At 38.7% G+C, this 15,737-nt stretch overlaps 1 protein-coding gene across 11 annotated transcripts in view; it reads left to right on the top strand.

Moving 5' to 3' along the window:
* The window catches only part of ERC1 (ELKS/RAB6-interacting/CAST family member 1), a 287,154-nt gene that overhangs the window by 224,958 nt on the left and 46,459 nt on the right, over window positions 1–15,737 (top strand). For all 11 annotated transcript variants that reach the window (XM_061364024.1, XM_061364022.1, XM_061364019.1 and 8 more), the window contains one exon: window positions 9,988–10,132. In XM_061364024.1, the coding sequence (XP_061220008.1) occupies window positions 9,988–10,132 (145 nt within the window). The remainder of the gene's footprint in view (window positions 1–9,987; window positions 10,133–15,737) is intronic.

Below are 15,737 nucleotides of genomic sequence, written 5' to 3'. Positions count from 1 at the left end.
CACAGTCTGAAGCTGTACTGCAGTTCTGAGTGCTCAAAGCCGAGATGCGAGCAGGACTAGGAATTGCAAATCTTTGCCTCAGGTACCAAAGTGGTAGTAAAATTAAGACAGAAAGCTTAAGTAAAAAAAACGCTAAAACATTGATGGGAAATGTAGTATGTCATATTTATAGGATTGTGTGTGACTATATCAAATATATTGAGGGAAAAGACTTCAAAAAGCCTTGCTTAACAGTCCTAGTAAGAAATGATGCTTCTGTGATTCTAGGCATTTAGGATGTTAGGGAAAACATGCATAGGAAAGTCTAAATAGGTTACCAGTATTCATTCATTCATTTATTTATTTTTAAACAAGGACAGCACAAGCAGTAATGCTTCCTGTGTCAGTAATTAACGTTGATTATTATCATGCCATTCATACAATGGAAAATTACAGGGGCATGCCTTTTGTGACAAGGCAACTCTGTTGACAGAGAATTTACATTTTTATCTCGTTTTCCAGTTGTGGTCACTTTTATGTAATAACATGGAAAAGAGCAGTGAAAAGGTGTAAATTCAGGAGACTTCAGTTTGCTGATGAAAAACAACTTAGTATTTTCTTCTCACTTGGTTTGCTTGAATTTGCAATTCCTGTTTTGGTAGCTGTGAGCGTGGATTGGGATGAGGAGGACTGCTGACAGTCAAGGGAAGGGTAACTTGCTGATTCAGAACGTAAGTACAGGAATGGAAGGAGCGTGGTATTATGCCTATTGACTGAGGGTGAAAGGCTGTGTTTGGGAAATTAATTTGCAGCCTGAGGTTTGATGATTCCCAGCTGCAATTAAAAGAGCAGGTAGCACATACTGCCAAGTTACATTTTTTTTCCCACTCTCTTGCAGCAAGAGGTTGCTGCTGTTTCTTTTGGATAAACATTTTGCTCACTTTGGGATACTTCATGCTTTTCATATCGCTGCATCTTAAGTACTGCAGAAATTGTAGCTGGTGCAGAATTTGGCAACATGTGTGTTAAGTAAGGTACTAGTCCGTTAGCATCTTGAAATGATGTTCTTTGGTATGACTGCACGTATTTGTCAAGATTACTTTTAAGAACTGAATTCCAATACCAAGAGTTCTGTGGGGACCGCGTCGTCTCTGTGAGGTTCAGCAGCACACTGACAGGATGACAGTTGCTAATTGCCAGGATATCAGCGTGTTAGAAACTGGAATTTTCTCTCCACATGGTTCAGAGCTGTCTGAGTTTCTTAATTTTCTGAAGGTGTCCTATAACTAGCAAAAAATGTTGAATTTGGAACTACAACATTAGATGTGTTGATGTAGTTTATGATGAAAAGGATGATGTTAGTCCTAAGGGAACTGTCCCATTGGATTAGGTGTTTGGTGTTTTGTACTATTAATTACTTTTTAAGAGTTGTCAGGGTCCGACTGGAGGGAAAACCCTACTGCCGGACTCTGTTTCAGCTCATGAGCCTAAGAGTGAAATTAAGACACAAACAAGGTCAAGTACCGTAATTGGACAGTTTGTTTATTAGGAATTACAAAAAAGACAGTTATTGTAAAAAAGAGTAATTGTTGTAATAAAGGGGATAGTGATAGGACAGGTTGGAAAAAAGGTAGAAAATGAAGTAAGAATTCAGGGTGCAGAGAGAGAGAGAGAGAGTCACCACCATGGATCTAGCAGTGTCCCGGGGACCTGTTGTCATCATTGTTGGTGATGGGGGTTCTTCAGTCGGCATCTGAGCAGAGTGTCCCCCAAGAGTCCGTTGGCAGTGGGTGTCCTTGTGGAGGCATCCTTCTGGAGTTGCCTCAAAGGTAATCCATGGAGTGTGTCTCATGGAGTTGCCTTTATGGTAATGTCTCATGCAGGGTGTGCCTCAGGGTCCATAGTAGTCATCGGCAGAGAGTGTCCTCATGGATATGTCCTTCTGGAGTCATCCACACGGCAATGGCTTCCTGGCGATGTGTCTCTTGGTGATGTGTGTCTTGGTGATTACCTTTTCCCCTTTTGTAAAGAGCTGGGGAGAGTACCTCTGCCCTTCATGTCACATTTTACACGTTCCTGGTGGACACCTGGTCTTGCAGCTGGCTCTTTGACACATGTGTCTGTAGCAGTTCTTGGGATAATACCTCACACAAATCCCCAAGGTAATGGATGGAAGAGTCTTATCTCAGCTCTTTCCCACTTTTCAGGCAATGGATGGTGGAGTGCCAGTTCAGCTCCTCATTCCCTTCTCCCAGGAAATCGATATTAGAGTCTTATCTCAACTCCTCCCACCCATCTCTGAGACAAAAGATAGGTGGATTTCCATTTCAGCTTCTCAGACCAATCTTTTGAGACAATGGACAGTGGAGTCTGATTTCAGATCAGTCTCTCACAAGAGTTTAGTAAGTGTGACCCACCCAAACACTGTCATTCTGCCAAACTCATCAAATTACTAAATTCAGTGTCCTAACACTTATATCCTAACCTGTCACCCAAATGTCTATCTAGCTCTTGCAGTACTGCAATACTGCAATACTTTATCTGAATCTCTTTGTCTGCCAGTTCTTTATGTTGTTGCCACTTCATGGGAGGGGTTTTTTAATTCATATGCAAATACAGTTCTTATTATAATGGTGATTCACCATAGTAAAACTTAGAAATGTCTGTGATTGATAGAGAAGGATTAAACACTTTCATGAGCATTTTCTGTAGGTCTTTGTGTACAGCAGTGGACAAAAACCAGACAACTGAAGCAAGTACTATGCAAGTATCAGTTCTTTCCTTCTGTGATTGCAGATGCCCGTACTACCTTACTCCCGGAGTGAGTAGTTTGTGAAACAGCAGAACCTTTGCAGTTTGAAACCTTGTGTATTAAAGGCATAACAGCCAAAATTGCAGCGTATCTCAATATGCCAGGTTGAGAACTTTATCAGTCAGTCATCTGTCAGGAAAGAGCCACAGTCTCTATTGAAGGAACTGACTGGATTACCCTGAGCTTGTAGCTAGCTGAGCTCTCCAAATTTGTGTCATTTATGTTGCTTTAAATGTTGTTGTTTAATGCCAGTCAGAAGGAAAACAGAATTGATACCTATATTGAAACTAGGCCTGACAAAGTTATCCCAGTTCCTAAGTGACATTAAAATTGAAGCTGCTGCTGGTCTAGGTACTGCTTTTATATTTTTTTCATCCGTAGTTTCAGAAACGCTCCTCATAAGATGAAACCTCATAATTTGGAATAAAATTATATAGAGCAACAATGTATTTATAACATTTCTACATGGAATTTGTTCTCGCTGACATATCTAAACATTATTTTAATGAATATGTATAGGTTTTATGTTTTGAAATACCATTAATTCAGCACTGTTTGTATCTTGTTATTCTTTCTAATTACACAGCTGATAAATATTCCAGCATTATGATCCTGAGAACTGTGCTACAAACTACAAAACTGCTTTTAAAAATTCATTTTCTGTTATGTTTTACCAAAAGGATCCCTCTCCTTTACTAGGAAGGAGTTATGAAGGAATTACCATCGTTTCCTGAAACCAGGGATGTAGGGAACCATTTGAAGAAATCTTGATTATATTAGTATTTGTAATCCAGTGGACAAACTTGGCTCCTCTGGTAATTAAAACATTTTTAGAGCTGTGGATGAACCTTTTATATTACAATTTACTTGACTTACCCTGCTAGAGCTTATTATGCAGGAATACAGAGTATTAGTTCTGCAGTGCTGAGGGTTACTGAGTAGTTATAAAGTCTCATGTCCCCATATGCAAAAATATGCTGTGGTGTGCCAAAGAGGAATGAAACAAGACTGGTGCCTGTCGTACTCCAGGGAGATAAGTTATGGTTTTTACTACACTGCACACAAAGTGCAGTGCTAATGGGACTCAGTAACTGAATCTGTATGAGCTGTAGTTCCTTATTTATCCTCACCTAAGCCCATACAAGAAGTCTCATCCGTGCAATGTCTTTTTCTAGGGCCTCTGTAAAGATGTGCATGAGATGCTAGCACCTGTCATTTGTACTAGAATCCCTGCAGCTGAAGTGTTCTTTAAGAAAAATACTGTTCAGCGTCTGAAATTTAATGCTGTACAATTTTTTAAGCCCTTTCTTCTCTGCTACAAAAAGATTTAGAAAATACTGCTTGCTGGATGCCTTCTGTCTCTGCAGTTTGTTGTATTTGTAATATGTAGTTGTATAATAGTACAATGCTCTGATTTTTAAGCTTTCATTAAAAAAAGAAAAGAATGCTTTGAAGGCTGACAATATTTGGTATCACAGGAATTCGGTCATGGCAATTTTCAGTGGCTTCTTGGCTTTGCAGTCATTGCTGCCTTCCATAAGACATTTCAGTCCTCTGGATCCATTATTGTCCCAGGGTTGAAGTCATTCATTATCATTATGTCCTTGTCATCAGCTGTAAGAACTCTCAGTCCCAGCTGAACTGCAAAAAGAATGGAGACTGTAGGTGAATTAGAAGTATGCCAGAGGCAGTTCTACTGCCACAAACTATTCTGTAGCCATCTGTTTTTAAAAAGGCAAAGCTCATCTTTCTTAGCATTTTTTTTAAGATTGCAAACAGAGTGAATAATATTGATATTTATCTTCAGATTTTATTCACCATTATCTGTATAACACCTACTGGTCTTGGTACCTCTTCAGACTGTAGCGATCAAGATCCACATTCAGTGAAAGGCCTCAACATAAATTTAAAAAGAAAAAATAAATCACCTGTTTTTTGTCCAGTTCAGACTTAATCCTGAATCTCTTTTCACTATATTTTCTGCAGTGTTGCCATTTAAGGTTTCACTTAGCAATATTCAGTCTGGTTTAGCCTGCTTACCTCTTGTTAGCTGCTATCCAGCTCAGTTCAGGCTACGGAACCTGCACAAATTGAGAGATAAATAGGCAGTTTCCCCCTTGCTGAGTTGCTGTTGCCACAGCTACACTACTACCACCAGTATCTGAAATACCTGAAATAACCTAAGTGTGCTACGTTTATGTAGCAACTCAGACGTTAGCTAGCCTTTTAAAAGATCAACCATCTTGGGCTGTGCCTGCCTTTTAGAACATTTCAGGGCCTTTGATCTTGTGAACTGAAGACACAGTTTGCTGAAGAAGCTGTACATGTACCACTGATTGTGACCTGAAGCGAAGCTGAGCCTCTTAAGATTCACTGCAACACTCCTGACAGATAGGTTTGTTCATGTGCATCATTCACACAGCAGTCCATTGTCTCCTTCTTGTCACCTCACCTGTCTTACAGCATGTTCTTTTGGTCTCCTTGGGGATAACAGCTCTCAAGAAGTGAGACAGGTCAGTTTTATAGTGCTCTTTAATCACAAAAATTGTGTTTTGCTTGCTGATATTTGCTTTTTGTGGTCTTTAGAATAATTTTAGCAATTCCAAGCTCTGTTGAGAACAGCGTGTGCCATTTAAGTGCTCTAGCCACTCATATCTTGGAAGGCAGATGCAGGGACTGTGAGAATGAAGACCTTAGGCCCAGTGTAGGAGAGGATCTGGTTCAAGACCATATTAGGAACCTGTATGTGCACAAGTCATGGGACCTGGTGAAATTCATCCATGGGTCCTGAAGGAGCTGGCAAATGAAGTTGGTAAGCCACTGGCCATCATATTTGAAAAATCATGGCAGTCAGGTGAAGTTCCCGATGACTGGAAAAAGGGAAATACAACCCCCATTTTCAAGAAGGGGGGAAATGGATGACTCAGGGAATTAGAGACCAGTCAGTCTCACCTCTGTGCCTGGCAAAATCTTGGAGCAGATTCTCCTGGAAGGCATGCTAAGGCACATGAAAAACAACAAGGTGCTTGGTGACAGCCAGCATGGCTTCACTAAGGGGAAATCCTGCCTGACCAGATTAGGGGCCTTCTATGATGGACAGGGTCAAAGCAGCTGACATCATCTTCCTGAACTTGTGCAAAGCGTTTGATGCTGTCCCACATGACATCCTTGTCTCTAAATTGGAGAGACATCAATTTGAGGGATGGACCGCTTGGTGGGTAAAGAATCGGCTACATGTCACATGCAAAGAGTTCCAGTCAATGGCTCAATGTCCAACTGGAGAGGAGTTCAAACTCCATCTTGTTTCAGTTCCAGAAAACAGTCAGAAAGCCACAGCAGCTTTCACCCCTCTACTTGACCAGCACCTCTTTCTTACACAATATAACACTGAAATTTTTGGATAATTGGTTAAGGCATGGTGGTGAAGATTATTCAGCAAAAAATAAGTAATAGGCTGCTCTCCGTATCTCATAGTCCTGATCCTGGAGTTTTCACTTAAGAAGTAGAGATGGACAACAGAGGATTTGATTGCGGAAGATATGATTTGTGTGTTATTTGAGGTACCTCCAATTTCCATACCAGAGTAATAGCTATATAGATACTGTTACAGAGATATTCTTGGCTCTGGTCCTGAATCATCAGCAAGAATTGTGGGTTTACTATTAAAAGAATAAGTGTTTCTTTAGAATCAAAACAGATTACTCTAAAGAAAGTGAAAATGACCAGAGCTCCAAGCCAGCCTGGTTTTCCCAGGATTATGATAGCTGGAAAAAAGCAGAGGTCATGGATCATGTTCTGTCACTTCACTCTATTGATATTTTTCATGTTTCAGGCATACATCCAAAATTGAATACTATTCCATAGAGCAAAAGCAACTCAAACAAAGTGACAATAATAATGCACCCATTATCAATTGTTCCCACACCTACAATTTTAACACTCTAACTGGGAATCTGATGTGCACCTTTTCCTTTCTTCTACTCTGTCTCCATTAAGTCATCATAATCTTTGTGTTTCTTCATAGCGTAAATGTCTTTAGATTATCTTTTGATATTCTTCTGAAGAAAATTGCCTAAATCAGTGGTATCGTGTCTTGAAAGCCAAGGAATAATTTAAGGTGCTAGTTTTTCTAGATACAATCTAAGCAGGATCCAGGTACTTTCTAAACTGGATCTGTCACATTTTTTGTATGCTGGTAGTCTGCATAAAGCAAGCTTGCTCTCTTAGCATGTACAAGAAACACCTGTATAAGTGCAGAGATGATTTCCACTCGCAGCAAGTTCATTGTGTAAGTCCATTCTGCTGTCAGATGGTGAATAGTTTTTTCTGTTGAAACACACCTTTTCCTCTTGGAATATGTGGTTCTTTCACATTTTTTGATTACGATATATAGCTTCAGTTGAGATCTTGATAATAGCAAACTTCTGTGTATGGTAGCTTCAGCAAAACTCTAGCAATTGTTGGGAGTGACTGAGGGGATGAACAGAGATCATATCTTACCAGTTGGGTTTTTATTCTCCAGTGCTGTGATAGAGGTCTTTAACTGTCATAAATATTTCCAAGAGCTCAGTCCCTGACTGGGATCAGAAGAAAGCCACATCATGTGTTATCCTCTTCTCACCTAAACCTGAAATGTGTAAGAAAAAATTGTTCTTCCATCCCAGCTCTCACTCATCTGAAAGCGATCATGGACTTTTTCAGCACTGAGTCCATTTTCATCCATTGTCTTAACAAAATTTCACACCTTCAAGTGAAAGCAGTATTTATTTTATTTTATTTTGGTTTTTTTACACCTGTAAAAAAATAGCAAGAGCTTTTCAAATGTGGTATCTCACCCCTTCAACTCTCAAAGAGAAACAACCTCATAACCTGGTGGTTTCAGCTCTGGGACTGTGGAGACAGCATGCCTTTCACATAACTCCGCAGGCAAAAGTGCTGTGCTGGCTGTTGCTGAGCTGGATTAAAACATCGTAGCCCTGAGCGGCTTCTGAGAGACTACTGTCTTCTCTGTATGTGTCCCATTCCATTGAAATAATGTGTTGGGGGGGTTCTAAGGCAAAACAGTATTGGTCAGTTTTTTAGAACAAGGTCAAGAAGGAAATATATGTGCAGTTATTCCTACAGATCAAAGAGATTACTAAATAAGTAACCTAGAACAGTAAGTTGTCAGGCTGAGCAGCAGGTATGGATCTCCCTGCACATTTGATCTAAATACTGAAGTACTGAAGCTATTTCACTTTCCATCCTCAAGAAACATGGCAGTAGTAAATACATCTTTTCATGCTGACCAAATTTGTAAGTTTTTCAGGACTTTAACAGGTGAAAATTTCTGTACTCCAGTGATACCAGTCCTTTTCCTTTTCAAGCCTTCAGTTTAAAAGTCCAGTATATTACATGCATTTGTTTAAAACACCAGTATTAAGTAAAATCATTGACATCTGTCCTGTTCTCCCCTTATTTTTCTCGGTCATGTATTCTTTCACATGGAGCTTAATGAGTACTTTTGGAGCAAGTATTTTTATTTTAGCAACAATTAGAATTTCCTAACTAAGATTAAGTAAAATTGTTTAGAAAGAAGACAGGAAGAAAAAAACAAAGCTGTTTTGCTACAAATAAAGTCTGCTCAAGGAGTGATAACAAGTGAATTATTAAAAAGCTGTTTTATTGTCACTGCCACCCTCAACAGTTTGCCAGTGTGATCTTAAGTAACCAGATTGTGATAGGTCTTTATTAAAAAAGATCTTGACAACAAGCAGATGTATTGGTATCATTAAAAGCAATCTTAATATTTTACATTAAGTTTCTATAACTCTTCTTGCATCTTTAATAGAAGACTGTTGCTGCAACGTTATTAGCATAAGAATTGCTATTGGCATAATTAGCATAATAGTTGTAACACATCTGATTGTTTTGAGAAAACCATTCTCTGAAATCAGCAATATTAATATGCTTTTGCTTGTAAACTAGGGCAGGTAAAAATCTGTATTATTTGGGAATTTGGTGTTTTTACTGGTTTAACTGCATTTGCAACTAATTTTTTTGCTGAAAAGTAGGTAGGAAATCAGTAGCATGCAGTGTTTGTTTTTCATCATCACTCCTGCATGATGCCATCTTTCACACTGCCATAAATGTTTAGGACCTCATTTTCTCTTCAAGGTAATGAGAGGTGGGACAAGCCACCCTTATGAGGCAGTAAGGGGTTTTTTATGTCCTGATGCGCATCCTGATTTGGCCACACAATCTAAAGATGAGAATTAAGGTCAGAGGACAGAAATAGATGTTTTCCTACCATTGAGCAATCCTTTGAGTTCATTTTAGAACTGCTGTTTTATGCTCAGGCTATAGTCTTCATCTCCTCTCTAGCCAGTATCCATAAAATGCTTCTGAATTCTATTTTTAAGGTTTTTGCTATTGGGAGAGATTATGGCATGGTTGTCTTTCTATGTCTAGTTATTACAGTGCTTGAGTCTCAAGATCTTGCTCAAGATCAAGAAGAAAATGTTTATTCTTACACCATTTCCACAAGGCTGCAAAAAGTTTGTGATGAAGGCTGGCCTACTTTTGTCTTAGTCAGGACATGCATCCAGCAAGCTCATTATATTGGTTACTCACAAGAAAAGTCAAAGAATAGCTCAGTCAACCTTGAAGGCATCTATTTCAACATTTGTCATGTAGAACAAAAGAGTCTGTGTCATCATCTCCTTCTGGGAATACACTGTATTGTTAAGTGATTTCAATAAACTTCTCACATGCTGCCTTCCTTCTAAATAGCTGCATGAATAGGCAGTATAAGCTAATATAATTTAACACAGAAGTCGTATCATTAGTCTATTATTTGTGCATGCATTTTCAAATTATCTTCTGGAAATGTATAGAACATTACAAAGAATTAAAATATTCAGCCAAAGTAATAATACATGGTAGTTACTAAAAACTGAGAAGCTGAGTGCAGAATACTAACATATCATCACATGTTTTTCTTACCCTGTGGGCAATAATTTGGCATCAGTGCAGTCATTTAGGGGTAGGCGGATAGGTCTTGGCTTCCTGCTCCACCAATGTAGAACCACGACAAACATTTATTACTGTTCTTCAGAGTTGCATGCTGCTACAACATGTATGGTATATTCAACTCTTTGTAAAGGCTTCCTCTGAGTTTTGCAGAATAATAATATGTTTATATGGTCTTTTTTCAGACAAGAAGCCCTCCTTGCTGCCATTAGTGAAAAAGATGCCAATATTGCTCTACTAGAACTCTCGTCCTCTAAGAAGAAGACCCAAGATGAAGTGGCTGCACTGAAACGAGAGAAGGACCGTCTTGTGCAACAGCTCAAGCAGCAGGTGGGTAGGGGGGGACTATGAAAGAAAGCAGTTAATAATCTGGTGTGAGATTATTACTTTGATTTATGGAACTAATAATGTGTAATCCTGTCAAAGGCTGGGATAGAAAGTGTATAAATAACAATTTCAAACTAGCTACCAATCATGAAGCCTGGTTAGAATGTGGGGGGAGAGAAGAAGCCTCCTTGGTGAGGGAAGTTCCTTTGTGTCACTTGCCTGAGTAGTACCTGTGTGGTAGAATGTATAGGGAGCTGTGAATGGAAAAAACATTGGTTATTAGCTTCTACAGGTACAAATAACCACAGATTCAGGGAAATGTAGTGATACTTCTCTTGGTGGTCTGGATTTGCCTTGTCAGGGAAGAAAATTCTTGTTGCTCTAAAGCTCAAATATGAATGTGTTACTTCACACAGTCTCTACTGTGATTTCAAATCTGTGACAGGAGTACCATATGGGAATGCTAGCTACTAGAGTGGAATTTGGGAGGTCTTGTACTTTTGAGGGGATTGGCCCTTTTGTATTTCTGGCCTCTCCCATTTCTAGGATCTTTTTTGTGTTGGCATAGCAATAAGAAAAAAAGTGTTTCTATTCAAGCATTTAATATTGGGTTTCAGTGTTGAATGCAGTGTGAAATATACATTGCCAATAAAACACAGAGGAGGCAAAAGGCATCCCTGGCAATAAGAGATTTAGGATCTGAAAAAATCTATGTAGATTCCTCACTTCATCACTTCTGCTGTTTTTTCTGAGTTACTCCCTTGCCACATTCCCTGCAATAGCACATAAGCTGCTGCCAATCCGGTATCAACTCCTCTAGTGTCATCGTTTCCATCTTCATAAAGTTTTATGTGCAACATTTCATCTGTCAATCAGTTTATTTCTGTTGCTGTCAAAGACAGTAAGACAAAACCAGCTTGCTTTCTGATAAGGGATTTCTCTGCTCCTTCCTTAGGAAACACAACTGGGTTATGTGGACGGGCATGGATTTTTAAGATAACAGTTATTTAAATTTAACTGACAGACAGTAATTATGATTATTACACCAGCTTCAAAACAAGCAAGAAGTGTAGTTTACAGTCTTGTATTATTTACTGTTGAGCAACGGTTATAATTACTTTCACTTGTCAGCCAGATGACCTCCTACAGGATTCAGAAGTGGCCACAGCAATAGAAAGTACTCATTTTCTTTATGTAATTGTCTGTAGGTGTAGCAGTTAATGTACATTATCACTAATTCCAAGATAAATTGGAACTTTATTGTCATCTCTTGTTATCCTAAGTTTAAATTCCAGCATTTCATGCCTCTTAACCTTTCCCAGTTTCCTTTGGATTATCCTTTGTGGGTAGATAGAACAATCAAGTGACTTGTGGTGGGTTGGTTTTTTTGCTGAAATATTGTGATACTTGATTTATCCATTAAGATTGTGGTTATCTTTAATGATTAGGTTTCAGTTAGGTGATTTTTTTAAGTTGTAGGTCATATCATTATTGTTCAATGTTAGTAAGTCTTAAAATACCGTATTCTATTCCTAAAAAGACACAGACATTTCCTTGATGTCCATTCTAAGTGCTTTTCTATATAGCTCTGTGATACTTGATTTACCAAATAAACTAAAAATGCGAAGGAGATTAATCTGAAATTGTGAGAACAATTCTCAGCTGATGTTTTGTTTCTTTAAAAAAAGAAGCACTAGTCCTTTTTCAAGAAATTCATTGGAATATCCAAATGCTTTTGAAGTTTCTGATTCCGAAACTACCGTCAGCTATAAAGAGATGCCATTGTTTAAGGTTGTTTAATACTGTCATCTTAAAAAAAAAGAAAAAGAAGAAAGCAGAAATTAACTGCACACATCTCTGCTACGACTAGTATAATGCAAGCTATATATAAGTAGTGTAAGTATAAACATAAAATCAGAGATAATGAGGCTGCAAGGTATTCTCCAGTACATTCCCAATCCCCAAGGCAGAATGTATGTTTATGTATATAAACAGTCTAAACTATATTTAAACCATAACTGAGAAATATTTATTTGACTTAAGAGGGATTTGACATATCCTCCCCAAAATCAGTCCTACAACTTAAGGTGCATCATCTTTCATCTTTTTGTGTGTGCAGCTTTCAATGCATTGAAAGAAAAACTCCTCAAAGTTACTCATTATGGGACAATAATACTCACCAACTGTTTAAGTTGCAGGGGATCCCAAATCACTTTTTTTTCTTCAGTATTAATAGTTTTGATACATACCTTTTCTGCATCAATTCAAATCATACCAATTTTGACAGCTCCAGAAATATGAGATAGCACAGAAGAGAAGGCTATGAGATTTTGCAGGATCCTCTATTGATATAGTCAAAGCGAATCTCAATTTTCCACATGCTTTGCAAGTAACCTCTGTACTTGGCCCCTGTGGTCCTCCTCAGTTATTACAGGTCACCAGACGCATATTTTGCAACAGAACAACTGAGCTGGTTCATCAATTTAAGTTTTCTCTACATGGACCCTTTTCTACATCTTGGGAACAAAGGTCTGTCTCTTTGTTTACCAGCACCACAAGACTATACAGAGTTTCAGGAACTTCTCAAAAGTATAGCTGTAATTCCTAAATTTACAGTAGAAATTGTTAATGAAAAATCTTTCAGATTTGCAGATGCATTGAACACAGCTGTTCAAGAAATGCAAGTAATACCAGTTAATCAAGATGTTCTGGAAGACTTCAAAAAGCAGTTCTGGAACCTAAAAGGTTTATTCAACCATTCACATTCAGAGCTGGGATCCTGACCTCAGGAATTCCTTCCTTCTGCCTTTAACATTTTTTCAGAGCTGTTGAGCTCCCTGATAAGTATTTGGTACTTCATCCCATTTCTAGGAAATTCTTAGACTTTGTGGTGGGAAAGCAGCTCTTTCAGTTGGCTTGCAGTCAGTTGACTAAAAGATTCCTCTTTCCGTGTACATAGGATGCAAACAGAAATGCTGAGCAATATCGGAAGGAGGTGTTTGTGTGAAGAGTTACGCATGCTGTGGTAGGCACCATATTCCTGATTGCTGAATCTCACTGCAAACTGGAAAGGGCCTCTGACCAAGATAATGCTTTAAGAAAGCAGTTTTCTGACTACACAGCAATAGCAAGTGTGGATGGATCCAAGCGTGTGTGATAGGATTCAGACTGTGCCTTTTCGTGGGTTGTGCTGATTGAGTTGCTACAATAGCTACCACTGCAGACTGACTCACTGTTAATTTATCGTTCTTAGGGTGTGGAAGGATACAACTAACTCTCTCCAATAACAAAAAACTCATTCTACCCACAAGCCTCAATTTACTGCTTAAAGAAAATAAATCCAGTTTCTTCAGCCCTGAAATTTCAAGTGGTGCTTATTTATTTAAAAATATTGGTGAAGACATGGATTCACCAAGGAAAGGTTGTACAGATTCTGAAGGACTCTGCAGTTATTCTATGCTTTAACTCTCCTTTCTCCCTTCCGAACACTGTCAGATTCTTGGTCACTTGCACGGGCAGGGTATTACTGCAAAAGACAGGGAAGGAGTCCTGCCAAAGATATTTTGGTTCTTTAATTTCTTTAAGTATGTGTATTAAAGTTTGGATGAAGAGAGGCATTTTGGAAAGAGGATATGGCATCAATGTTGTTTTAATTTAGAGTTTCTAGGCTCTGAATTGCAGGAATGTGCCTCAATATAGAGACCATTTCCTAATGAGGCACTCAGCATTGACCAGGCTTTCCAGTAAATGGAGCTGCCTGTTTCATATTGGTTGTCAGTTTGTATGAGGGATTTCCTCTATCATCCGAAAGGCAGTCCAATTGCAGGGCGAAGGTCACCAGCTAATGTGGTCCCAATTTACTTCCTCCCAGAGTACTTTGTCTCCATGAGTAGTTCATGGAGAAGCAGTGGTTGGGAGGCTGCTGCACCAGAGGGGGCCAGGGCTGATGCAAAAGAACGGAGCTAAAGGTTGTCTAATATAGACCAGATGTAGAGTGGCAAGCGCCAGCCAGCGTGCTTGTATTATCCACCATAGAGAAGCCCCCATGATGTGTGTCACTGGAACTGATGGAGACCCAAGGAGCTTTGGCCTGCTTAGTGGCAGAACAACCACTGCTCATCTAGTAGAAAGTGGCCTGTTTGCCATTTATTCCTTGCCTTGTCAAGCTAAGGTTTAACGATCAGGGTATACTTCCTGTAACAGAGTGAAGCGCTACTGTGCTGCTTTGAGTTGTAAAGGGAAGGCATATCTGAATGGGCTGAGGTTTCCTGCCTGTGGGCTTTGAGTCTTAAAACACTTGGGGTTTTCTAGCAGGAGACATTTGGAGCAAAGCTTGTCATTTTCAGTGTTTTTCTACAGTGTCTAGCGCAGTGGGGGCATTGCTTGACCAACATCTCTAGGCACTACTATGCCATAAACATGAAGTAATAGTGCTGAAATTTTCAGGAGCCTCGGAACCATATCTGTGTGTTTTCTGAGAGCTGGAGGTGTTATGAAATTGAATTGTTTGTAAATTGCTGTATTCACTTGTATTATTATAGAATGTTTCATAATTATTCCCGATTCTTTTATAATACACTGTAGCAAAACTTATGAGGAACTAGCTTAATTCAGTGTTACTGATTATGGGATCTCAAGATTTTCATTGTAAGTGATGTTACTCCGGGTTAGATTAGTACTGTAATTAATAATAGGAGTAATATTCTTATTATGCTGCCTTTTCCAAAATAAAAGTAATTTTCAGATCAGTTCCTCAGTCTTTCAAGAACATATTGAGCTCTTATCCTATACTTTAGCACACTCACTAAACCACCCAGCTTAAGCTTTCTCCGCATATTTCATAAGCATGTATTTTCTTCTATTTTCATCAGATGTTTTGTTATCTGTTTTCCTCACATTGTTAATGAAAAATACTGAATAGTACTGGGTTCAGGACAGAGCTCCATGTAACCCACTTGATTTATTCAGTTATACCTGTAATCAGTTCTTAAAGACTATTGATGAGGGAGACCTTCAGTCTTGGGAAGTCTTTTCTATGGCTCATTTATCTTTATCATTATAATGTCAACCTCACTGCAATCTAAGGTCATTATAGCTTTTTCTATCTGTTACGGATGTGGGGGGAAAAAAGACTATTTCTTTGCAGTTTTTAGCAGATGTTTTGGTTTACACTGGGGTATCTCCTCTGTGTGTTATTCTCTGAACTAGGCAGTCTCAGTCCTTCCAGTTTTCACATGTCTTGTTTTCAGATACCTGATCATTCCAGATGTTTTTCCTTAGATTTTATTTGATTTGTCTTTTTCTTTCCCTGAGCACGAAACTGGACAAAGCTGAAAATTAGGCCTTTCCTTAGCTGAAGTTGTTCATGTCATGAGAAAGTGTAAGAAACCTTAATGGAGTCTTGCAAAACCTCACCAGTTCCCACAGGTTTCCATAAACAACCATTAATAGCTTTCATTATAGTAGATAAACTCTTCCTAGTATTGTATAGTATAGTCGAAGCTGGAGAATTCGAAGACATGATTTTTTGTTTGACTGCCGTCTCAATTGTTCTTTTCCTTTTCTGACCTGAAAGGATATTGTGTGAGAACTGAAATAAATGTTGTTA

This window comes from Neopsephotus bourkii, unplaced genomic scaffold (genome assembly GCF_033783945.1).
Source record: "Neopsephotus bourkii isolate Nb327-2 ecotype Australia unplaced genomic scaffold, CSIRO-AGI_Nbou_v1 NB_1183, whole genome shotgun sequence".
NCBI lineage: Eukaryota > Metazoa > Chordata > Aves > Psittaciformes > Psittacidae > Neopsephotus > Neopsephotus bourkii.
The sequence above is the reverse complement of the archived record's forward strand: the minus strand, read 5'-3'. Positions and strand labels throughout refer to the sequence as shown.